At 36.2% G+C, this 23,951-nt stretch overlaps 2 protein-coding genes across 5 annotated transcripts; one reads left to right on the top strand and one right to left on the bottom strand.

The window, feature by feature from the left end:
- The first annotated feature begins 2,155 nt into the window (after positions 1-2,155).
- Positions 2,156-22,870, top strand: LOC108166227 (uncharacterized). 2 transcript variants are annotated; one of them, XM_017304339.2, is made up of 8 exons: positions 2,156-2,504; positions 15,353-15,469; positions 19,146-19,413; positions 19,939-19,962; positions 20,189-20,212; positions 20,329-20,414; positions 20,542-20,645; positions 21,091-22,870. In XM_017304339.2, the coding sequence occupies exons 2-8, from the start codon at positions 15,362-15,364 to the stop codon at positions 21,119-21,121; spliced, it is 645 nt and encodes a 214-aa protein (XP_017159828.1). In that variant the 5' UTR covers positions 2,156-2,504; positions 15,353-15,361; the 3' UTR covers positions 21,122-22,870. The 2 variants fall into 2 exon arrangements, with proteins under 2 accessions (XP_017159828.1, XP_081462063.1); XM_081605937.1 differs by lacking the exon at positions 2,156-2,504 and adding an exon at positions 14,576-14,781.
- Positions 6,143-9,422, bottom strand: LOC145551372 (uncharacterized). 3 transcript variants are annotated; one of them, XM_081605931.1, is made up of 5 exons: positions 9,208-9,422; positions 8,911-9,002; positions 7,963-8,157; positions 7,540-7,616; positions 6,143-7,428 (listed from the first exon to the last, which is right to left on the bottom strand). In XM_081605931.1, the coding sequence occupies exons 1-5, from the start codon at positions 9,356-9,358 to the stop codon at positions 6,438-6,440; spliced, it is 1,506 nt and encodes a 501-aa protein (XP_081462057.1). In that variant the 5' UTR covers positions 9,359-9,422; the 3' UTR covers positions 6,143-6,437. The 3 variants fall into 3 exon arrangements, with proteins under 3 accessions (XP_081462057.1, XP_081462058.1, XP_081462059.1); XM_081605932.1 differs by having other exon boundaries at positions 8,911-9,422; XM_081605933.1 differs by lacking the exon at positions 8,911-9,002.
- Positions 22,871-23,951: the final 1,081 nt, after the last annotated feature.

The raw sequence follows: 23,951 nt of genomic DNA, 5'->3' as shown, positions 1-23,951 counted from the left end.
GGAAATCTTTTCTGCCAACAGCCATCACCATCTTCAATAACTCTGAAGAATCCAAATTAATGAGTTTTGTCAACATTTAATTTTCCTTTGGAATTAATTTTTGAATTTGCATTTTGAGATTCTTGTGTACAAATGTTTTGTTTTAGGGAAAATAAAGAGCTTACCTGGTTGCTAAAGAATCAATAAAATGAGAGTGTAAAAGATTCAGGAGACCTCAAGTTTTCTTTCAAAAATCCAAAGTCTTATTAAGAAGCAAATTTTCACCTAGCAGCTGTGTTTCCTTTACAAGTATTACATTTTAAAAATATATTTTAGACACATTTAATTATACACAATGTTCTTGTGTATTTTTGCCATGTTTTCTATTTGTTTTTTATCATTGTTACCATAATTAATGTTGTGCATTTTAGTTGTTTAATTTTACAACCGCCCGCACTTCATTGGGAACTATTGCTCTGCAGTTTGTTTAGGTTATTTTGTGTATTTTATTTATTTCTCTCTTAGAATAAATTCAGTGAATCACTTCACCAACTGGACTGGAGCAGAACCACTCAAGACTCCAGTAGAGAATCAGTAGAGAAACACTACTGATGCTCCAGTAAAATGGAGAATCACGTGATTCTTCGCTGCAGCGGTCCATCCCCGCCCCTTTCTGTTTGCTACAGCGAGGTATTTCTCTCTTCTTTCGTCTGTTCCGAATAACACCTTACAAGTTTAAGTAAATCCTTCCGCCAGAGAAGAAAATAAGTAGACCTCACTCTTTTCCTTTATTTTTCGTCATTGTCTTGTTTTCTTTTTGTTTTATTATTATCAATTTTAGGGATGTTTTGTTTTTTAAAATCAGAACATGTAAAATTGTCTTATTAACAGAGGTGAGTAGAGTTTGCAAACATTGTACTCCAGTCAGGGAAGCGCAGACCAACAAAGCTTGTCTACAAGCAAGAGGTCTCACTTTAACTTAAAAGTGTCTCTCTGTATGCGCTGCACATTTTTAAACATGCTTGTTGTTGTAGTGAGTAAAGAATCCAGAATTTTTACTCAAGTAAAAGTATCGGTACTTCTCAGTATCTAAATGAGGTCTGATTCACCGCACCTCATTTTCTACACAGGTTAATAAATGAGGTGTGGTAAAATAAAAGTATTTTTCCAAAACAGTTACTGTAAGTAGTGACTTTCTACTGCTGGTGCCAATTTCACTAAAATGAGATTTGGACTGACTGACTGAAATCTATTTATTTATTTTATTTAGTAAGCTTAAAATCATCGAGTCATCACAGAGAATATTATAAAATGTAAAAAGCTAAAATAAATATACCTCTTTCTTTTTGTCAATTTTGTCAATTTTGTTCATTGTTTTGTTTTTATTTGTGTTATTGTTATTACCTTTGTGGATTTAACATGTAAAATTGTCTTCTTATTAATAAACATCCTTCAGCTCACAATTCTGTTTGAACATTAAAAAATAAAATACTTAACAAAAACACTGAACAAATGACATGACGATGGAGCCTGTATATTATGAAATGCTTAAATAGGTATCTAGTTAATTTTTGCACAAATACTGGTTTTATTTTTGGTCTGCTCAGGTGGGATGTTGTGCTTAAAGTTCAAAATAATCCACAATCATTTTTCACACAGTTTGTTCTCCCTTAATAATACAGTTTTTTTAGGGTTATAGGGTTATTCATTTAAAAACTGGATTTTGTGTTTTCTTGTGTCTTTGACTAATATTTGAAATGGTTTGATGTTCTGAAACACGTGTGACAAACAAATAGGAAATCAGGAAAGGGGCAAACACGTTTTTACAACACTATTCAAGGGAAAAGAGCAAAGTTATTTCTTCTGATTGATCTTTCAAACTTCAAAGGAACCCAGGAGCAAAACACCTATGAGGTTCAACAGTATGCAGCATTAATATAGTAGTTGTTGTACACCATTTGAAGAAATTGTTCTGCTCAGAACAAGCTGCTAGAACTCCTAAAAACCACATAAAAGCAAAATATTAAGAATATGTTATGGAGTTTGTGGGGTATGTATGGGAATCTGTGGAAGTTTTGGTTTAAAACACAGATGGGGAAATGAGAGGAACTAGAGCGTTAAAGCCAAGCTGTTGGCGCGGAAATATGCGTCAGAACGACGGACACCCACTGGCAGTGAGTGCTGTGCAGTCAGTATTCATCCGCCGGCCATCTTTCAGGTTACCGCCTCGTCTGCTGTCAGGATTTTTGTTAGAATAACTGAAGACATAAAGTTTATTTCATCTAGAGGAGCGCGTTAAGTGTTGGCAACACCTACGATGTATTTTTATCTGGAGATAATGGAGGATTTGGACCGAATTATGCGCCTCATTTTGTGTTTTGTCGACCAGAACATTTCTGACGACAGAAGCAACGGGGAGGGGGGGCGGGGCTTCTTTGCTGGTGCTGGATTCACCGACTCCCACTGCAAGTCCGCATTAAAGGACACCTCCAATACCAACCTGACGCTGGTGCGCAGCTATCACCGTGAGTTACTGTTTTATTCCAGTTGAATTATATGCTAATCATAATACTGACATATCTCTTCTTGATCGGTACAGATCATTCTAAGAACGCTACACATTTTATTCATTGTGCGAAACGGTTCTTATTTAGCAAAAATGTTGTTGAATAAGTATTAAAATGTTTCGGTACATATATGCGCTGATTTAGTTTGTACGATGGGGTGTTAGGTTGATCACGTTGATCCGTGATTTCGAGGCTGGGAAATTGTCTCCCCAGCCTCTCCTCACCACGGCGAGAAGGGGCCAAGGTGAGGAGGCGAAAATCTCACGGAAACACCGATGGCCCCCAAGAAATAACTGCAGAAATCCCGAAGTTTAGCGGGAGCCACCAAGATTTATTAACTGCGAGCAAACTTCGGTGCTAACCCTTGTTAGCAACTAGGGTGCTAGAGTCTTGGCATTCTAATGTTAGCACTCTAGTTTTAACACTAGCTAGCGTTAGCATTCTAATGTTAGCACTCTAGTGTTAAAACTCTAGCACCGAAGTGACCGGAGTCCACGCGGTTCGTGGAATGCGCCCATGTGAAAGGGTAGAGTCGCTCATTTGTGACGTCACAGACAGCGTCAAACCTGAATCCCACAGTTTGCGCCAGGAGTTAGGGCTGCACCTAAGGCGCTGACGTCACCCGATGCGCGTAGTGCGGCTCATTTCCTTCCGCTTTGAGTACCATGACCGCAAGGAAAGAAAAACGTATTTCAAAAACAATCTAAGCAATACCATGAACACTGTGTGTTCCCGGTGCACAGCGTCTTCCAAAATACGGCCGTTTAAGTTTCATGGATTTCCATGCGATCCGACTTAAGAAGACATGGCTAGTAAATATTCGCGCGACAAATTCAAGCTAACAACACATAGCAAAGTTTGCAGCCTTCACTTCACTCCGGATCAGCTTCTTCACCTAAAACTGCCGGAGGGAGAAGAAAGTAAATAAAGAGCCGAGATTCAATGGAACAACTTCTGTTCAGCCTGAAAGAGCGAGTATGGAACGAGTGAGCAACCAGACCAGACAGCACTGAAACTGATCCGCCTGTGCATGCACTCTGCCGATCACGATTATGCTCCGTCCCAGAACCAGCTGGCCTGGACATGGCAATAAATGAAAACGATAAATTAAAAGAAGAAATAAAAGCCCTAACAACCCAGATCGAAGAACTGAAAATTCATCTACCTTTGATTACAGCGGTTCGCAGGGTCCGATGATGACATCCGATTTTACACAAGGTAAGCTGTACACTGCAACGAACCTTTTCTTTTTAAATGTGGGTTACTTGCCCACCTTTGATTTTTAATTTATTATTAAATGTGTCAATTCAAAATACAAAAACACACTTACATTTCGTGTTAAAGTCACACTTGTTAGGTCACATGTTCAATTTTCAGAATGTTTTGTATTTGCTGAACCTGCTATGCTACATATATCAAGTGAAAATAAAAAGTATGTAATGTACTGAAAGTATTTGCATTTTTCTAACATTAAATATTAGAAAAACAATCTACTGCTGTAGTTCAAAAGATTTTAACTTTTTAAATTTAATTATTGGTGTTTGGGAACCGTCCTTTTAAGTATTTATATTTGAATAAGTAAAAGTTGTGGTTACTTTATCCTTTACTTTACTTTTGTAATTAAAAATAATCGAAATGTTACTATGTTGTGTACCAACAGATTTTCAAGTTATCGTCACTTCATGTTGTTTTGGGGCTTATTGAACCTTCTGTCCACAAAATGATTCGCTCACAAGATCAGAGCTGTTGAGGGAAGCGGCGAAGCAATAACTGCTGTCAGAGCAGCACATGGTTGGTAGCTTCCACAAGTACACTTTGTATATGCAATAAGAACTTTTACTACAGATTATAGAGGAATATGTTATCTTCAGAAAGTGCTGCTTGCATATCATCACAAATTTTCGATAATTATTGAGTCAGTATGTAATATATTTCATTAAACTGATAAGGGTTAAATAAGTGAAAATGAGTAAAGAAAGAACAAACTGAAAAGTAGTGGTAAAAATTATTCTGTCTTTGTTATATACAATATTTCTCTGTTCTACTGGTTACTATTGTTTAGATACCTTTAAGTTACATAAGTAAATAAATATGGATTTTTATACATTTTGAATGTATTTTTGCTTTTTCTTTTATCAGAGGCATTCCTTGCAACCCATTGATGAGCTGTTCCTGTTCCAGATGTACCTGGCTGCAGGGCTTAAGGAAAGAGACCTAGCAAAACCGGTTTTTAATATTTCACATTTCTACTGTAAGCCGCATTATTTGTTCATGGACCAATTACTTGTACACTCTTTTGGGTTCACTATGTATCTGGATTGATACAGAGGACATCCAGCTCAACTCCCTGGTGACTTCAAAGATTTTCCTGACATTCAAGTGATAGTAGATTGCACTGAGCTCAAATGCCAATCTCCTGCTTCTCCTCTCCTCCAAAGGAGATGTTTTCCAAATACAAATCTCACTGCACAATGAAAGGTCTGATCGGAATGGCTCCCCATGGTGCAGTGACCTTTGTTTCTTCACTCTATGAGGGGTCAATAAGTGACAAAGAGTTGTTTATGAGGTCAGGGTTGGCTAATCTTCTTACTGAGGACATGGCCATAATGGTAGATAAAGGATTCCTCATCTCTGAGTATGTGAAGTGCAAGGTATACTGTCCACCTTTTCTCAGCAAGAAAAGGCAGATGCCAGCTCAAAATGTTCTTCAGACTCAGAAAATTGCACGTCTCCGAGTGCACATTGAACGGGTAATCCGAAGAGTTAAAGAAAACAAACTCTTTGATTCAATTATCCCTTTATCTATAGTTGGCTCCATTAATGAACTTTTTGCAGTGGCTTGCCTCCTTATCAATTATCAAAACAAACCTCTGGTCAGGGCATGGGCTACATAAAGTGAACGAATGTGTAGTCCACTTTAGGTGTTTCCCAATCCTTGTCCTAAAGGCACATTTCCCTGATTGTTCAGCAAATGGCTGTTATTTATCAAAATCAGTAAGCAGATGATAAATTGGAGAAACAACTGAAACATTTTATTTTGATGGGATGTGCATAAGACTGAGATAACCTGTCGTGAACATAAGAGTCTTTATGAATGTTGTCATGAATTCTCATTTGTTTAATAACACTTTTAATGGAAAACTTCTCAGTTGCAATGAAAGCCTGTTAAAAGTAATAACTTTGCATTACTGTGTCATTTACAAAATAATACAGTTTGCACTTTTAATGAACTTTGATTGCAACTTTCAGATAAATTTTGCATTAAAAGTGTCATTATTTACCGAATAACACTTCATGACAAAAGTCAGACATTCATAAAGACTCTTTCATGTCCATGACAGGTGATATGTCATGTTTATGATGGTATGTCAATCTTATGCATACCGTCAAATAGTGTTACCTAACAAAATTGTATTTTCAGATGTGTAAGTTTTGTAAAAGGAATGAGTTATCACAGAAGCAGTCAAATGTATTTGTATTTCTATTATGTGTTGATTGAATGTTATCAAATTTTATAAATGTGATTGTAAATAAGCATTTTTCTCATGTAAACCTGTTAAAGCTAAAGCAAAATTAAATTGACAGTATTGACAATAGTGCAACTTGATATTTGTTTATTTTTTGCATTTAGTGAAACCTTACTTTTTTGCAAAAAAAAAAGGTATGTCTAAAAGAAAATTGCAAGGACTTGCAAGAACTTGCAAGGATACAATGACATTTACTAAAATAAATAAAAAGGCACAGATGGACTGTTAGTCTCTCAATGAACATTGATGCTCAAACCACAGAATGATTTTGAGTGGCCTACAATCAAAAGACAAAAACAAATGAATGCAGGTGGAAAATTTGCCTGCGTAGCCAAACATTTACCACTATCACAGAATGACAATGTCACACGTCATGTGCTGCACGTTTCATTGAGAGATACTTTTGCATGTAAATGTTGAAATAGAAGTGGTCACATCTCTGTCTGATTACGTTTTGAACTTCCATGTCTGGATCCAGTCGCTGCACAAAGAAATCCTCCTGTGCCCAAACAAAGAAGTCACACCACATAAGACCAGTAACAAGAAGCTGGCCTTGTACTTGCCAATAGTAAGCATGAGTTTTCTTTAATTTGAAAACTCCATCTGACATCTGCAAGTACTTGCAGTCAACATAACTTCTTACATTTGGGCATTTAATTTCAACCAAGCCAAATGATGGTGTTTCCTTGGGGTCATAAACGAGGCCATCAGGAGAGGCACCTAACCATGGGGCTTCAGGGTGAATTACTAGCCCACAAGGTGAATAATTCACATTACAGCGGTGGGCGTATTCTTTTGCTGCCTGAAACTCCATGTCAGAACCTCTTCGCATTTCAGCTGTTTCTTTGGTACCCCTGATTATTCGCTCTGCCAGAGATTCAGCAGTGGTGGGACCTCTCACATAACACACTTCCCTAAATCTTGACGAGGTTATTCTTGATTGTCGCAGCATGTGCCACTCATGAACACAGCTCTGGTCTCGTGTTGATGTCTGAATTCTGTCAGCCATATCAAATGATAACTGCAAACTCTGCAAATGAAAATGTTCCTCTAAAGTGCAAACCCAGGCACACTCTGATGGTGACAGATGATGACTACAAAGTGGAAGAGAAGGAGAAGGTGGAGCATGGTGATGTAACTCTATACATCGGGTTAAGAGTTTGGGTTGCTGATAGGACAGTACACTTCCTTTTTGCACAAGTCCAAATTCAGAATCTACAAGCGGCTTCTCCACACTCATCCCCATGGTTGTCACCAGTGGCTTCTCCCGGGAATCCAAATCGCTGTACGTCTCTGCCACTCGAAGCACAGACAGGTCAGGAAGAGGGCCAGTCATTCCCCTGAAGAGTGTACTCCTTTAAGTGAGAAAAAAACAAAAACAAAAAAAAACACACATGTATTTAACTCAGGGCTAAAATATATAAGGCAGCAAGACATGAAAATTAAGTATTATGAACATTATTTACCTTAATCCTCCTTTAGACAGTCGGCCCTGTACAGGCTTCACTATCACCATCTTGCCAACTGGACCAGGTTTTACACCCTTTGAAATAGAAAAATAGAGACATAGTGTTTATAACAGTCTTCATCATGTGTTCTCAAGTCAATGTCAAGTGCAACTTACATTTTAATGCTGTACTTAAAATGTACAACTTTATACATTATACCGTATTTTTATATAGTATACATTTCAGTTTACTAAATAGTTTAGAAAACTACCAAAAAAATATTTTGTACTTTATTTTTAAATAAACCTACAAAATAATTTTTGCATTTTTAAAGTCATTATATATAAGGACTATAAAAACATAATTAGTTGCTAAGCTTTACTGCAACACAGATATCTCACTGAAATATTTTTGATGAAACATGGCAGTTTTAAAACTTACAGCAGTTCTGGGTTTGTGCCATTGCTGTTCTGTTTCAGTACAGCTATGAACTGGAGGAACGACTGGGACACTGAGCTGGGAGAAGTGGGCAGTCTGGAACAGCAGAGCCACTATATGGTTGCACAATGCAGTACCAGCCACACAGGAACAACTGCATGTCACCATGATGACTGGAACTGCATCTCTGAGAACTACCTGTTGAGAGATTATTTTCAGTCATTACATTTTATTAAGACTTTGCTTTCAAACTGTTGGCACAAAATGGAGTGCCCTCCTTTAAACTGTTAAAAATATTGTGCTCAAATGGAATTCGTGTTTTATCTGTACAGGAAATAATAACAGTCATAATCAATAAATCAGAATATGCTTTTGATGAGATCTGTTTATGAGATTTATCAGTTTGCCATATTAACATGATGTAATACAATAATATTTTGTCAGCTGTAACTTATTTCTGTTAATTATTATAATTAACAGAAATAAAAGCTTAACCAATTTTTTTGCAAAACAAATGAACTTATAAAATGCATTTATTTAGTGAATCAAACTACTGACATTAATGAACTTTTGAATATTACATTTGTTGACTATGACTGTACATTTGGTGATAAACTTTGATATTTTAGAAATACTTCCCATATTTACTAAGTGAAACTTTAAAGAAACTTTACAGACCAGCTTCTACAGACATAAAACGACAAACTGATTCACAATCAATATTAAAACAATACGGAGCTGGTCTTGTTTTAATGTTATAATGAAAAAGATAATAATTAAAAATGTGAAGAGGCTGTAAACACAATCCCATTTGAGCTCTTAACAAGAAGCATGCAAACGAAATAATACGGACGCCTTAAGGAACACGGCCATATATTTATCAAATTAACAACTTTGAACCTCAACATTCAGCTGAACTCAAACTCAAACAAATTACCAGTGCTGCCCTACTTTTAAGTTATGGGGCTTCTCGTGCTTCCTCATGCTTCGGAAGCAAAAAGCCCGAACCGTAATCTCCCCCGTTACTTGGTCTCTGTTTGACACTAACGACAACGAGCACATAGTAAAGCAATACACTTAAAAATAAACACAAAATAACGTAAGAACATTGTCCGTTAGAAAGAACAATAATGTTTAGATGATTAAATAGCACAATTGTATAAGTAAAATGTCCGAGAATATTGCTAACTAGCATTAGCATAGCTAATGTTAGCCACGGAGTTTAAAGAACTTTAAAGTAGGACTCACCTTCATATCCATGGATATATGACGAGACATACATCTTAAAACCTTTTTCCAATTTGCTTGATGGGGCTTTGGATCCAGCCTTACAAATACGATGTACATCGTTAATTGTTAGCTTTGGCAAATCCTGCAAACACCTACTGTAAAATGACATTTGTAATAGACCGGAAAAAACCGAGCCGCTTTAACCCGAACACGGAAGCTGAGGTGCAAAGAGCCCATTTTGTTATTGCGTCAAAATATCTAGTTTATTGCCAAGAGCGCACACTCCGCCATGTTTCTGAAAACATAATATGACAAAGATCGTTTGTAACAGATACCACACTTTGATAAAATTTCAAACCCCAAAAATTTTACCCATTGCTAGCATGAATTTAGTCTTACAATATGCTAACTATAGACTTGCTTGCCAAATTATTGTTGTAACTTATTTCCACTACAAACTAATTTACAGTATTGAAATTGAATTGCCTTATAAGATAATACTTTATTTATCCTTGAGGGGAGCAGGGGCTTGTCTGGCTCAGCGTAGCACACAACAAAAAGTAAAAATAAGTAACTAGTAATAATAGTAAATGTGATGGAGACCATAGGTTCCATCCCTAATAAATGATTATTGAGATACGTTTAGTTTATTTACAGACCAAATGTGTTTTGTTCCAGCTCTTTATTTCAGAACTTTACATTGTGACATTTAGTTGAACATTCTTTTTGGGTAGGGAGACTGGCCATCTTTCCTGTTCAGGGAGAATGTGGGGGAAAATGTCAGTTTGTTTCTGATTTAGATTGGTTTAATTTGAGTTTGCTAATTGAGTACTTTCCATTCGGGGTGTGTCTTCTAAGCAGAGAAGGACCTCGCTGCAGCAAACAGGAAGTGGCGGGACGGACCAACGTCAGTCTCATACCTTATTTGGAAATGGGGTCATTGCACTCCGGATGTGAAGGGGGCGCTATTTGCTATATTATCCGTGGCCTCCAGATTTTATTTTCTTTTGAAATCTGTGATATATCTTCACCTTTAGGAAGGGGTTTCACTCTCAGTGTGTTTTTGAACTCATCTCTTTTATTTACTTCAGCGCAGCTCACAGTTTTTAACAAATTCCATAGCTTTCGTTATACTTCTAAATCTGCTTCTTAGTCGCATCTTTTCAAGCCTGCTACTGCCTCTAGTGGCGTGGGGGTGGTAACACAACTAATATAATTAGCATTACTAAATCAGAATACCATGTTTTTAATATTTACTATTAATTCTGGCATTACTGGCACCGTAAAAGATCAATTATCTTATAAAACACAATATTTTTTCATTTTCTTAAGGCTGTAGAGCTAATTAAATGACATAAACAATACTTTCATACCTTATTAATAATATCTATATATCTCCATCAAACCCCTCAAAAAGAAATAAGGAGACATGAAAAACAACATGATAAACTATAATAAAAACACCATTTGCAAATGTAATTGAGCAAAAGTCAATAACAAACAAATTAATTAGGTACAGAAGAATAATTATAACAACCCAGGTTGTTATAACCAGGGTTGTTAAACAGATATAAGCAAAAATTAAAATTTTTTATACGCCTGTTTTTATGGTGCCAGGTATATTATTCTGAGAGACTGTGTGTTGGTAGAGTCTTATATATAGGAAAAAATAAGACTCTAAAACAATAAATTATATTCATAGAATCACATTATCAACAATTTGTGAATAGAGCAAAACACTTAGCACGCTAAGTGTTAAGTGTTAACCAAATGTTTGGTTAACCAAATGTTTAACCAAACATTTGGCTAAATGTTTAACCAAACATTTAGTTTGGTTAAATAACATTAACCAAACTAAATGTTATTTAGTTTGGTTAAGAATAATTATTGTACCATCAATAAATGATGTCTAATAGATGTTCTTAGTTGCCAGAGGAACACAGTAACGCCTTCATGAGCTCAGAGGGTCAAACTGATGAATAACAAGGATGGATGCTCTCTGCTAGAATATTTCTTGCCATCTTTCATGTTCTTTCAGCAAACAGCTGAGACAGAGTTGTTTTCGGTTTCACCACTATTTACCTACTATTTTACCTGTCATACAAAGTACTCTTAAAGATTGTCTGTTAGTCTGCAGCTCATGTGACCAAACCAGCTGAGGAGATGAAAAGCTAAAACTTGAATTAAAATTTTAAGTTTTAACATTTTAACTCAACAACCTCAAATTGGATAACCCCAAGGTCTTTTTAAAAGGTAGAGTCTTTGAGAACAGTTCTTAAAGATATAGTCAGTGTTTTCAGCAAAGTTGAGCTGATTTAAAATTTGCCACAGTTTCCACAGGTTGGCCATCAAGTGAAACTTTAATCACTTTCAGGTCTTGTTTCTCATTTAATTAACGCTACTTCCTTTAGAAAATGAAAAGATATGTTCTTTTGTGAGGGAATTTATCTTTTACTGTTCCAATAATGTCAGAATTAATAACAAGTAATAAAGACTTGGTATTCTGATTTAGTAATGTAATTAGATTAGTTGTGTTACCACCCCCTCGCCACTAGAGGCAGTAGCAACCCCGAAAAGATGCGACTAAGGAGCAGATTTAGAAGTTCACCGAAAGCTACGTAATTTAAGAACTGTGAGCTGCACTGAAGTAAATAAAAGAGAGAAGTTCAAATACATGCTGAGAGTGAAACTCCTTCCTTAAGGTGAAGATGTATCACAGATTTTAAAATAAAATAAAAACGGGGGACCGCGGATAATTTAGGAAATAGCGCCCCCCTTCACTTCCGGAGTGCAATGGTCCCATTTCCAAATAAGGTATGAGACTGACAGTGGTCCGTCCCGCCCCTTCCTGTTTGCTGCAGCGAAGTGGACTTGCCTCAGCAGGGAGACAAGTGCTGCAGGTGCTGCTAAACAGCTCCTGGAGCACACCATTACAATTAAGAGGGGTAATACTCTGAGGAGTTATATATATTTAGTTACATTTATTCTTTGATTGACCTCAGATTAGTTTAATTCTAATGATTTGCATGCATGTAAATATTTGTCGGTAGCATTTATTGTTTTGTTAGGTTTGTGTAAGTAGTGTTTGTTTCTTGTTTGTTCTTTTTCGATCACCCCTTTACTTGGTGTATGTGTTGGAACTTGCCTCAGGTATAAATGCCAGCTTCTTCGTCTCACTGGGAAAATGGATGTTGGTTCAAATGTGACCTGCAGTTTTTAAATAAATCCATCTCGACTGCATTCTGTTACCTCGCCTCCTTTCCTGAATGCAGAGCCTCCGCCAGTCAAAGTGACAGTAAACATCCAACAATGAATTACAATTAGCAGTGATGGGCTTAAAGACACAAACATATCACTCAGTACATTGCGGAAAATATATTCAACATTTAAAAACGAACAACTCTAGAGACTGTGTGTATTGTGAAGTCTGAGCCTCAGGCAGAAAAGAAAATACCATTCAAAGCTGATTTATGTATATTAGGTTCAGGTTTTGGCCTGTTTATAGTTTTAAATTGACATTACTAAACTATTTTAGAAAGTGTATTTGTAGTTCTAAATATGCACTGATTACAAATTTATAATAATAAAAAAAAATTTCATGATTCTTAAAGCCTTAATTCTATGTATTCGAACAAAAATTGTGATTTTTACCCCTATACTTGAATTTAAAAAAGAACAGTCAGTCAGACTGGTTGGAGCTTCCTCTCTCTGCATAGTTACTCTGCTTCAGACTACATAGAGAAATAACACTGAGCAGCTGGTCAATAGAAATTGCAATTCTTAGGCATCATTCAGATTTTATTTGTTTGCTTTTGCAACAAAACATGATGAAATATGATGAAAACATAAAACTTACTGCAATTAATATTCAGCTTAAAAAATATAATATACTAAATCTAAATTGATGCTATTCCCTGTATGTTAGAGCTATGGGGTATCTACATACCAGCATTATCATGAATTAATCTGAAATTATTATATGACACAGTCATGTTTATTTCTCACTATACAAATTAAATAAAATTATGTTTTTGATATTATTTCACATATTATTGCTCCTAAGTCTTTTTAGTCTATTCTAAGCACCAGCAGCTAAGGAGGAATGATATTTTACTTTTAGTGTGTGACTAGTAAATAACCACTCAGTAAACATTATTGAGTTTGTACCAGACAGGGTGTAGTTCTTAGCTTCGCCACTAAGTGGCGCGGCCGTTTTGTGAGTAATATTGTGTTCAGACTTACAATAACCCTAAAGCAGGAGGCAGTGCTGAACAGTTGTGTTTGTAGGTAGTTTTGTGTTTTTTATGGGATCGTGAGTCAATAAGGCTGGTGAGTTGAAGGCTATTTATGTGTATTTTATTGCTTTGGACGTTTTCTGATTGCTCAATTTACCCCAGAATAAACTACGGCTAAGCTAAGCTAAGTTCTACTCTAAAATAATGAATTCTATTATTAATTTTCATTCATTCATGCATGTTTTACGTTATTTAACTTCATTAATGACTGAAAGATAAGACTGGAGTAATGAGAAGAATGTTTTATTTCACTTACAAAGTATAGTTAAGTTATAAATGCCTTTGGCCTAGTAGTAAGGCTTAAAAGACTGATATGTGAGAATAATATGTTTGTAGCTTGTAAAATGATTATTGGTGTTTATGTGGATTGTAATTTTTATAATTTAATGTTATTGTTCATCTTCCTTTGTAGAACCACACACCAAACCACCCTGAATCTGAATCTGCCTACTAAGGAACCAGAAAATCAAAACCTGGTCTCGTTATTTGCTTGAGGGTCATAAAGCAAATAAGGCCACAAGAAAATTAGTGCACATTCTGTGATCACCACCTTAGTAATCCGAACCCCGGTCTTGCGATCTGCTTCACAACAGTTCATGTTGCAGCTGGTGTAATGCGAGTTTATGATATTGTTAAGAGAAGATGAATTATAAATATTCCTTGTCCGTTTGGGTGCTAATGCCACCGGTGGATTTCACACCGTTTCCTGTCTTTTACTCGCTATATCGTCTCATTTATCCGGATTCAAAAAAATGCTGTGCGCAAAGAACTGAGATCTCACAGAGGTATCAGTGTCACAATAATCAGCATTTATTCAAGACGGATGCATACTATCACCACAAAAGCACATCACAAAACTCAAAGCACAAACAACACATGAATTTACCTGAGAGAGGGAAAAGGTCAAAAGATGGAAACAACAAACAAAAAGCAAAGACGTCTTTGGAGAGTTGCAACAACAAATCTGGTTTGTTCCTCACATGCACAAATTTTTATAGTAAAGGCTATTCTTGTCTTTAATTTATTCAAATAAGGCGTATCTTTGCTCATCCAACCAGCAGCTGTCTCGGATCCTCTTAAAAGTTAGAAACTCCCTGCAATTTGTTTCCAAGATCAAACACCAGTTGTCACCATTATCTAAACAAAGTGGAAGCAGTGCTTCTCCTCCACTGGCCTGAACTCAGGATGTTTTATGGCTTTTCACAGATCAGTGTGAAGCTGGAACTTCTCCTGATTGTTTCCCACACAGATAAAGGGCCGATCAGAAGATTTAGCAGGCAAGCTGCTATAGCTACAGGTAACCCAAACAGTAATCCAAAAACTATATTTAAACTATTTCAATCAAGACATGTTGTTAATAACTAAGAGAGATTACAAATTAGATTATGTGTTTTACAGATACTCTTATGTCGCAGTCAGTTTTACACCAGCTGTTTAAATCTTATCAAGATGGTCAAAAATGTCATTTTTAAACTCACACAAACAGCCACGACTCCCTGTGAATGCCTGCTCAGTCCACAGAGAAACTAGCTTTGTTTTAAATTATAGAAAGCGAAAAACTAAACTATTTTAAATTCAACTTATTGTGTTATATTTAATATAAACATCCTACAAATGAAACGCAGATTGGACCTTGGAGGCAATTTGGAACCAAATTTTCTTATTTTAAAACGCTATTAATTTTATGTAATATTGTACATGTGGTTAAGTTCTAAAACTAGCATATTTAAGTTTATTTTCCTAACAATATATATGAGCTCTAAATCAGATATAGGTGTTTCTGTCCTTGTCTAAAAGGAGAAGAGTTACTGACATGAACTGAATGGCTGAAGTTTTACCTTTACTTTGTATTTTTATTTGTTTTGCAGAGATCAGACATGACGTGCCAAAGAAAGTTTTACAGTCTGCTGGTTGTAGTTGTGGTTTTGGATCTGGTTTCAGGCCTCAGCCTGGTCACCAGCAGCTCCCAGAACCTGGAGAGCAAGGTGAGCACACACCTTCAGATCCTACAGAACCACGCAGCCTGTAGTACAGGCCGAGGTGTAACTGTGTTTGAGTGTATATGCAGACTCATTACAGGCCAGTTCCCTCCCTGCAGGTTTTCACTGTGCAGGTCTATAAATCAGTGTTAATTGATGCCAATCCAAACTTTTCATTCAGGCGGCCACCATGTTGTTATATTAAACAATGTTACAGTGACAGGAAATGTAAGAATATTACTGAGTACTTATGTTACTGGAAGACATAATTTGAACTTGAACACACCTCTATAGAATATTAAAAATAATAAAGTAAAAAAAGAATGAAACAGTTTTTTTTGCACATTTGTTAAATCCTAACAAAGTCATCAGCCAGTGGATCTGAAAACACGATTTAATGCTGATCGCATTTAGAGCCGGTGTTCTGACTATCTGTGCTACCCATCAATCCGCCCTACCTTGTGGTAATGCGCACATCGATGCTACGTTACTCGGCAGATTTCTTATCAGTACTTCCTACCTGTGGAAGTTTTGTTTCGTCTGTTTTATTTCGTCGATAATTATGGTAAGCTATAATTAATTTATTTTATTTATACCTGGCTTTATAACCCTGTCCCTGTACTTTGAAATATTTTTAGTTTAATAGCGGTGCAATATTAGTGTATATGAATCATATCTCATCATTTCAGGTGCACAGTGACCTGCACAGCTCGGTGGACACATTGTGGCTGCATTTGATAAAAAGTGTCATACAATAGATTAATATGCAAAAAAAAGAGTTCTGGTGATCTGTATTTGTCTGTGTTTAATTTAATTCCAATAAAAACCTGTTTCCCTTGTCTGATACCGTTTTATTCTTACCAACGCCTCTGTATTTAAAACATTTTTAACAGGTAGGATATTCTAATAAAAAGATTGGATTAGTGCATACATCCATAGCATTTCATTTTAAATCGGTAGGATATTCAGATCAATCAATCAAGTTTTATTTGTACAGCACATTTCAGCAGCAAGGCATTTCAAAGTGCTTTACATTTTAATAAACACAAAGTTATGCAATATAGAATCAACAATCAAAACGTTACATTAAGTCAAGTACCATCATTAAATTCGTAAATGATTACGTTTCAAATAAAACTAAACAGGTGGGTTTTTAGTCGAGATTTAAAGGCTCTCAGTGTTTCAGCTGTTTTACAGTTTTCTGGAAGTTTGTTCCAGATCTGTAGTGTATAGAAGCTGAATGCTGCTTCTCCTCGTTCGGTTCTGGTTCTGGATGCAGAGCAGAACCAGGAGATCTGAGGGATCTAGAAGGTTGATACGACAACAGCAGGTCTTTAAGGTATTGTGGTGCTAAACCGTTCAGTGATTTATAAACTAACATCAGTATTTTAAAGTCTATTCTCTGAGCTACAGGGAGCCAGAGGAGGGACTTTAACTCTGGTGTTATGTCTCCATCTTCCTGGTTTTAGTCAGAACAGCAGCAGCAGCTTCTGGATCAGCTGCAGCTGTTTGATTGATTTATTAGTCAGACCTGTGAAGACGCTGTTGCAGTAATAAATGCAGCTAAAGATAAACGCAGGATGAGTTTCTCTAGATCGTGCTGAGACATAAGTCCTCTAATCCTAGAGATGTTCTTCAGGTGATAGAAGGCCGACTTTGTGACTGTTTTAATGTGGCTCTGAAGGTTCAGGTCAGAGGTCATCACTACTCCCAGGTTTTGTGCTGATCGCTGGTTTTTAGTTGTAATGACTGAAGCTGTGCATTGATTCTGGTTCGCTCATCTTTAGGTCCAAAGATAATAACTTCAGTTTTGTTTCTGTTTAGCTGGAGAAAGTTTTGGCACATCCACACATTGATCTGTTCTAAGCATCTATTCAGTGATTGGATGGGGTCAAAAGGTCACCTGGTGACATCGTAATGTAGAGCTGTGTATCATCTGCATAGTTATGGTAGCTAATCCTATGTCCTGTTATAACCTGAGCCAGTGGGAGAATATAAATATTGAAAAGAAGGGGTCCTAGGATTGAACTTTGGGGTACCCCACATGTGACCTTTGACCTCTCTGATGAGAAGTTTCCGATTGAAACAAAGAAATCCCTGTTCTTTATGTAAGATTCAAACCAGTGGAGCTCTGGACCGGAGAGTCCGACCCAACTCTCCAGTCGATTTAGTAAAATGTCCTGATCAACACTGAGGTCCAACAGAACCAGAACCAGCACTGTGGTTCTCCCACAGTCTGTATTTATATGGATGTCATTGAACACTTTGACTAGGCCGTCTCCGTGCTGTGGTGAGCACAAAAACCAGACTGGAAGGAGTCAAAGCAGTTTGTTATTGTTAGGAAGTTATTTAATTGTTCAAAAACAGCTTTTTCAATAATTTTGCTGATGAATCAGAGGTCAGAGGTCGGCCTGTAATTCTGCAGTAGTGATTTGTCTAGATTGCTATTTTTTTTTCAGTGGTTTGATAACTGCTGTTTTCAAAGCCTGGAGGAAAACACCTGAAGAGAACAATGAGTTACTATTTGGATCAGATCATTAATGACAGGCAGGACTTTCTTAAAGAAATGTGTGGGTCGGACATCCAGACAGCAGAAACTGGAGCTTCACTGACTTATCATTTCCTCTAGGGTTTTATAATTAAGTAGTTGAAATTGGGTCATTTTTTCTGCATTTGTTTTGTTTGGGCACAGCATTGGTACTGTCTTTGGAGTGGATGTGCAGATTAATCCTCTGATCTTTTGAATTTTCTCTAAAAAGAAACTAGAAAACTTGTTGCAGGCGGCATTAGATTGAAGTTCAGGTGGTAACGTCATAGGAGGGTTTGTGAGCCTGTCAACAGTAGCAAATAAAGCTCGAGCATTGTTGGTGTTTTTGTTTATGACATCTGCAAAGAAAGCCTCTCTTGGATGTTTTAGTGTTGTGTGATAGTTACGTAGTCTTTCTTTATAGATTTCATAATAAACGTGATGTTGAGTTTTACGCCATTTCTGTTCAGCCTTACGGCAGAGTTGTCTTGCAGATTGAACTGTTTGTGCATTTCTCCATGGAGATGAAGGAAGTGATCTTCTTGTGGTTTCGTCATGGATATAAATTGTTCCAATGCTAAGCTAATCATAACTCCTAAGCTTCCACTTCAGTCCCGTCACTCAAATAATGTTACCCAATATATTTAACATTAACGCAACCTGCTGTAGTTTTCTGTTTGTAAACATGACGGTAGCAGTTTTGGACGTGTAGCACTGACAGACAGACTTGGCTGTCTATCCTTGCTACGGTAGGAAAATCTAACGAGGTATGGTCAGAACACTGGCCCAGTGCATAAATGAACTAAACTGCAGTTTTGGCTTAAATGCTAACATTTTAACACACACTGATCTAGAATTTTAATACCTGTTTATTCAGAATGAAAATGCTATTAAATTGTATTTAATGTTTCCAGCAGATTAATTAAAATATTTTAGATTAACATTAAATTTAAGAGGTGTCAAGTGTAGTTAACATCTTAGGTCTGATTCATGTCTTTTAAAATCAGTTTCCAGTTTGCTTTCATTTCGCCACTGATTGAGTTTTTTTCGCCATCTTTCCTGTCCCAGAGCTGAAGGAGTTTTTAGCTTTAATTCTGTTTGTCTTTAACTTTCTGCTGCATGTTGACATGAAGCCTGTTGTTTCTTGTTGTTCAGGCAAACTACAGCTGCTACAGCTGCCCTTTGTCAGAGGCTCAATTCATCAATACGGTGTACAACAAGCATACCAGCAAAGGAGACTTCTGGTACCGAAATGGTTCAGCGTTGGCTTCCTGCGACTTCTCATCCATTTACGAGTCAAAACGTAAATGTTCTGTTTGTGTCAAACAAGCAGAAAGTGTTGTTATGGTTTTATGCAACCTGACAAGCGGAGAGGAGCTGCTATTCGAGGGTCAACATGGAGAAATCAGCTTCAACAGGACCAGTAAGAAGACCCACAAACATTTTTATATTTGAACAAGTTTCTAGATTTTACACTCAAACCCAGAAAGTAGCATGAAAATGGCTCTTCTTGTTGTATTCATTTACTCCTGGTTTGTTTCATGTATTTTGTATGTTTAACATGTTATTTAGAAATTAGTTCATTGATCTTTCTATTAAAATTGCATAACAATGCAATTTTATGCTATTAGTTAACAATAGTCTCAAAATGAAAATGTTATCATTTATCGCAATAATTTCTGGGACATTTAATCGTCCAGCAAAATTAGTTATCATGACATCATAGTGCTATGTGGTTTTATCTCTTATCCTGGGTTTCATAGTCCTACTTTAGTGAAACAGCCCTCTGGTTGAACTGGGCCGAGCTCTGATATGTTTAAGGAGCTGTTAAGAGATGCAGTTGCCTTTTCGAACACATGGGTGGCGCTCCAGAGCCTGACCCCAGATGCCTCCTGTTGCTCCACGGTTTACTGAACAGTTTGAACTAATCCTGGTGTTTCTGTTCCAGACTGTCCTCAACCAGAACACATTGGTGAGTATTTGCTCATTTTACTTGTGAAGGCTGATAATTTCATATTTAGCAGAGACATGAGCAGCATCTCTGGTTTTATTAAAGTGTTTCAGGTGAATCTCTGAGATGTTTTCTGATCAGATTCTGGAAGAGCTGAAGTTTGATTCAAATAATCCAGATAATTTCTGGATAAAATCAGAAAATACATTTTTCAACTAACAAAAAATATGTTTCTCTTCTGTTCCAGGAGTCACTGAACCAAACAGTGACGGTAAGTTTCTTTTTCCTTCTGTGTTTAAAAGAAAATCTCTTAAATTTTCTACTTTCTTAAAGAGACAAACATAAATTCTGCTGTTGGACAATAAAACTGTTTCCTCTTCCACTCAGGTCACATCATTTTGGTGGTGTGTTTACTTACGGCCTTCATCATCGTCATCATGTCCATCATGTGGAAACGTCATAAATCCCAGAAGGTGAGCGTTTCAGTTGGTCTCAGAGTTTTTCTTAATATCAGATCTCTTCTGCAGAGAGGTCGGTGACATGGGGTGAAGGAGCAGCTGGACATTAATCTCTGTTTCTCCGAACCTTTTGGTTCTTCAGACTCCAGCTGATGGATCCAGCACCAACTCATCTGATCCAGAAAGCGGTTCTGAATCGACTGACATGGTTAAAAGTGGATTGGCTGAAGAAAGCGGTTTGTTGGTGTGAGTTTGTTTCTCCCACCTGGACTAAAGTTGATACAATCAGTTTTAGGGGAAGAACTTGTTGATTCAGACCAGACTGGTTTAGCTTAGTTTACCTCTAACACCTGGAAAAAACATTTTTAAACTTAAATACGTTATATTTTATAATTAAATTAATTTAATCTGAATCATTTTAGTGTTTAATGTTGCCATAACAACATTACTAATATTACAGTAGCTTCAGTGAACAGTAATATATTATATTTCTACTGTTTGATGCCCCATCTTGGTCTCATTCAGGTGAAATAGTAGTTTAGAGGTTTGAGTCCCTCAGCAGAGGCTCCACTCAGATCATTAAAGTGTTTCTGGAACAGTGGAGCAGAAAACTGGAGTTTAGCTTCTGTTTGTCAGACTTCCTGGTTGATTATTTAGTCAGTAATTAACTGAAAGTTTCTGTTTTTTACAGGACATCAGACCAGCAGCAGCTTGATGTCTGAAGACCTTTGACCTCACAGAATCTGGTTCTTCCCTGTCCAGAACATTGTCTTATCTTTCTTTATCTGCTGCTCTGCTGATAGTGTTTTTTATCAAACTCTAAAGACTTTGCACACTATTTAAACATTTTATCAAATCTTTAGATTACAGATGTTTTACATAGTTATGGTTATTTATGAAGTGCCAATTCACAACAAATGTCATCTCAAGGCAGTTTACAAAAGAAACAATTTCATTTCTATCTCATACATTCCAATTAAACCAAGTTATCAATTAATTATTCAAATGAGCTTAAAAAGTTTCTATCTGAGGAAACCCAGCATTTAGCTTTCACTCCTCCTGGACGTGCTTCACTTTACATCAATCCCTCATGCTGAACATGTAGCGACAGTGGAGAGGAAAAACTCCCCTTTAACAGGCAGAAACCTCCAGCAGAACCAGAACCGGGCCGAGTCATGATCAACTGGAGAAACGCTGTACTGAGGCAAAATACCTCTAACTCTAATACTGTAAACAATATGCATTATGTATTTGTATTTGTATTATGTATTTCTAGATTTTAAAAAATCTTTCAATATGATTTAGATAAAAATACAGAAACATGCACTAAAGTGTGCCAAGTCTTTTTTATTTAAAAATTATATATTTAGATTTTAAGCTCTTTGCAAATGTTTTTGCTACGTTTTATATTTTTCTTTCTGCACTTTTTACTCTTGCATTATCCTGTAGGGGACATGGAGGACATGGTTTTCCTTTTGCATTCCCACACAATAAATGAGCAAATACACCCTGATCTATTTTGCACACAGTTTAAAATGAAAGAGCTTATACATTATAAGCACGTACACTTGTACATTATTAGCTATTTGGTGCAAACAAAACTGATTGAAAATTGATGTATTCGCTGCATGTTTGTGTAAAGTTGAGATGGGCCTGCACAACCATTAAACTACCAACACAAAAAACACAAAACTGTCAGATAATGTCGTTTAAAATAACTCGGAAATAATCCAGATAGCCTGGATGTATTTTTTTTTTCTTTCGTTCCTTCTTACGGAAAGTTTCTGTTTCTATCAGATGGAAATGGATGGAAAGCCTTCGTTTGGCCTGCTTAGCTTTTGCATTTTGCATGTTTGTGGTGCATTTTTATCCTAAAAAGAAAGATATTAAACTTCAGGTATCTCGGAAACGAGATATTAACATATATAGAAAAACATTACAGCAGAGACTCTCAGTATTCAGTATGCCTGCAAAAGAAAAATAATCCTCCATGTCCCCCGGTGGGCACCGTACTGTCCAACTACAAATACTATTTTATATTTTTCATGTTTGTTATGTTGTAATCAGTCAGCTCCTCGAGTTTCTCATGATTGCAGAAATTCACACAAAACCAACAAATGTCCACATTTTTCCACGTTTCTGTATAATTTTGAGTTTATTCCAAATTTTCTGCAAAAATGGTCAAAAACATTGAGTTTAAATGATGCCAACTTTCACCTGCAGGGGGCGGCATTTCTCACTTTGGCCTCAGCGTGACTTGATGTTATAGTCTGAGATCAACACAAGAAACTAAAACCGAGATCTTTGAGTTTTTTAAAGAAAAACATTTATGTGTATTTATTTTGGAAAGAGGAAAAATTGTGGCAAAAACCCTTGCAAATATTTTTTTACTTGGAAAGAATCAAAAACAATCATGAAATGCATGTTTATACTGTAACCTGGTTAAAATAAATGCATTTTATTCAATTCTTCATCTTGATTTTAATCTGTTATTAATGTATGTTGTGTTTTTTGTGTTCAAAATGTGTCATGTTGGTCAAAATTGTCAAATTAAAATAACTGATGAGCCAAAAATACAAAAAGATTTTATTAAACTGATTTTTTAAAACATACTCAACAAACTAAGCATGAACTTTGAAAATGATCCTTTTTTTTTTTTGTAGGAACGGGATTGTAGATACAAAATGAAATGAAAGCCTCCAGTTTATTATTTTGGCCTCAATTGAAGAAAACTAAGAAATATATAATTTATCCCCAACAATACAAACAGAAACTGTAGGTCTTCACTGAAAACACTTGGACGCACCACGGTGAACTTTAGAGTAAAAACCAGAATTTGGTCCTAGTTACCATGACAATCTAACATTTTGTAGCTAAATTTTCATTTATAAATCATACTTTTCTTCTAATTTATTCTAATGATCAGTGACAAAATAACATAATTTCAATTTCCTCAGCAAAAAGTAAAAAATAACTTTAATAGAAAACTCCTGAGCTTCCAGAGACTTCATTTTTATTTCTACAAATCTGTCTAAAAATCAACAGGAGTTTTTCACTTAATATTTCAGAGCAAAAAAATTAAAAAACATTAAGAAAATGTGAAGAATTGAGGTCATAAATCATTCTGAATCAACTTTAATTCAGCTTCAGATGGTTTCTGTTCATGGTTTTAGAGCCGCGTCAGGCAAACCTAATTAAATCACTTTTATGTGTGACAAAAAAACTGCAGAAGGTAGAGGGGACAAAAATGTTCATAGTTTGGAGCAAAGGTCGCGCTGTGGGTCCGTCATTTTCACTAGTGGTTAAAATGATCATTATTTTAATGATAATGACGCTTAATTGTATTTAATTTCCATTCTGTTTATTATTCAACAAGCTGATCAGATAATCCATGTTTGTCCACATCAAGCTGAATACATTAAACGTTTCCTCTGCAGTGAGTTTTGAAATCGGGGAACATTTCATCAGTTGAAATCAGCTGAATCAGACACTAGAACCAGCACCGTAAATGAATTATTAATATATCTCCCATTACTGTTTACATCATGATTT

Source organism: Poecilia reticulata, chromosome 4 (genome assembly GCF_904066995.2).
Source record: "Poecilia reticulata chromosome 4, P_reticulata-male-v2, whole genome shotgun sequence".
Classification (NCBI taxonomy): Eukaryota; Metazoa; Chordata; class Actinopteri; order Cyprinodontiformes; family Poeciliidae; genus Poecilia; species Poecilia reticulata.
This window is presented reverse-complemented; position numbering and strand designations above follow the sequence as displayed.

What these genes read in the sequence shown, in the direction of transcription:
- LOC145551372 (XM_081605931.1), bottom strand. Translation starts at nt 9,358, where the DNA reads ATGTCATTTTACAGTAGGTGTTTGCAGGATTTGCCAAAGCTAACAATT. An exon ending in ATATATCCATGGATATGAAG is followed by an intron (nt 9,003 to 9,207) that starts GTGAGTCCTACT and finishes CGTTGTCGTTAG; the next exon opens with TGTCAAACAGAGACCAAGTA. An exon ending in GGCACAAACCCAGAACTGCT is followed by an intron (nt 7,617 to 7,962) that starts GTAAGTTTTAAA and finishes TCTATTTCAAAG; the next exon opens with GGTGTAAAACCTGGTCCAGT.
- LOC108166227 (XM_017304339.2), top strand. Translation starts at nt 15,362, where the DNA reads ATGACGTGCCAAAGAAAGTTTTACAGTCTGCTGGTTGTAGTTGTGGTT. An exon ending in AACGTCATAAATCCCAGAAG is followed by an intron (nt 20,415 to 20,541) that starts GTGAGCGTTTCA and finishes TTGGTTCTTCAG; the next exon opens with ACTCCAGCTGATGGATCCAG. An exon ending in GAAGAAAGCGGTTTGTTGGT is followed by an intron (nt 20,646 to 21,090) that starts GTGAGTTTGTTT and finishes TGTTTTTTACAG; the next exon opens with GACATCAGACCAGCAGCAGC.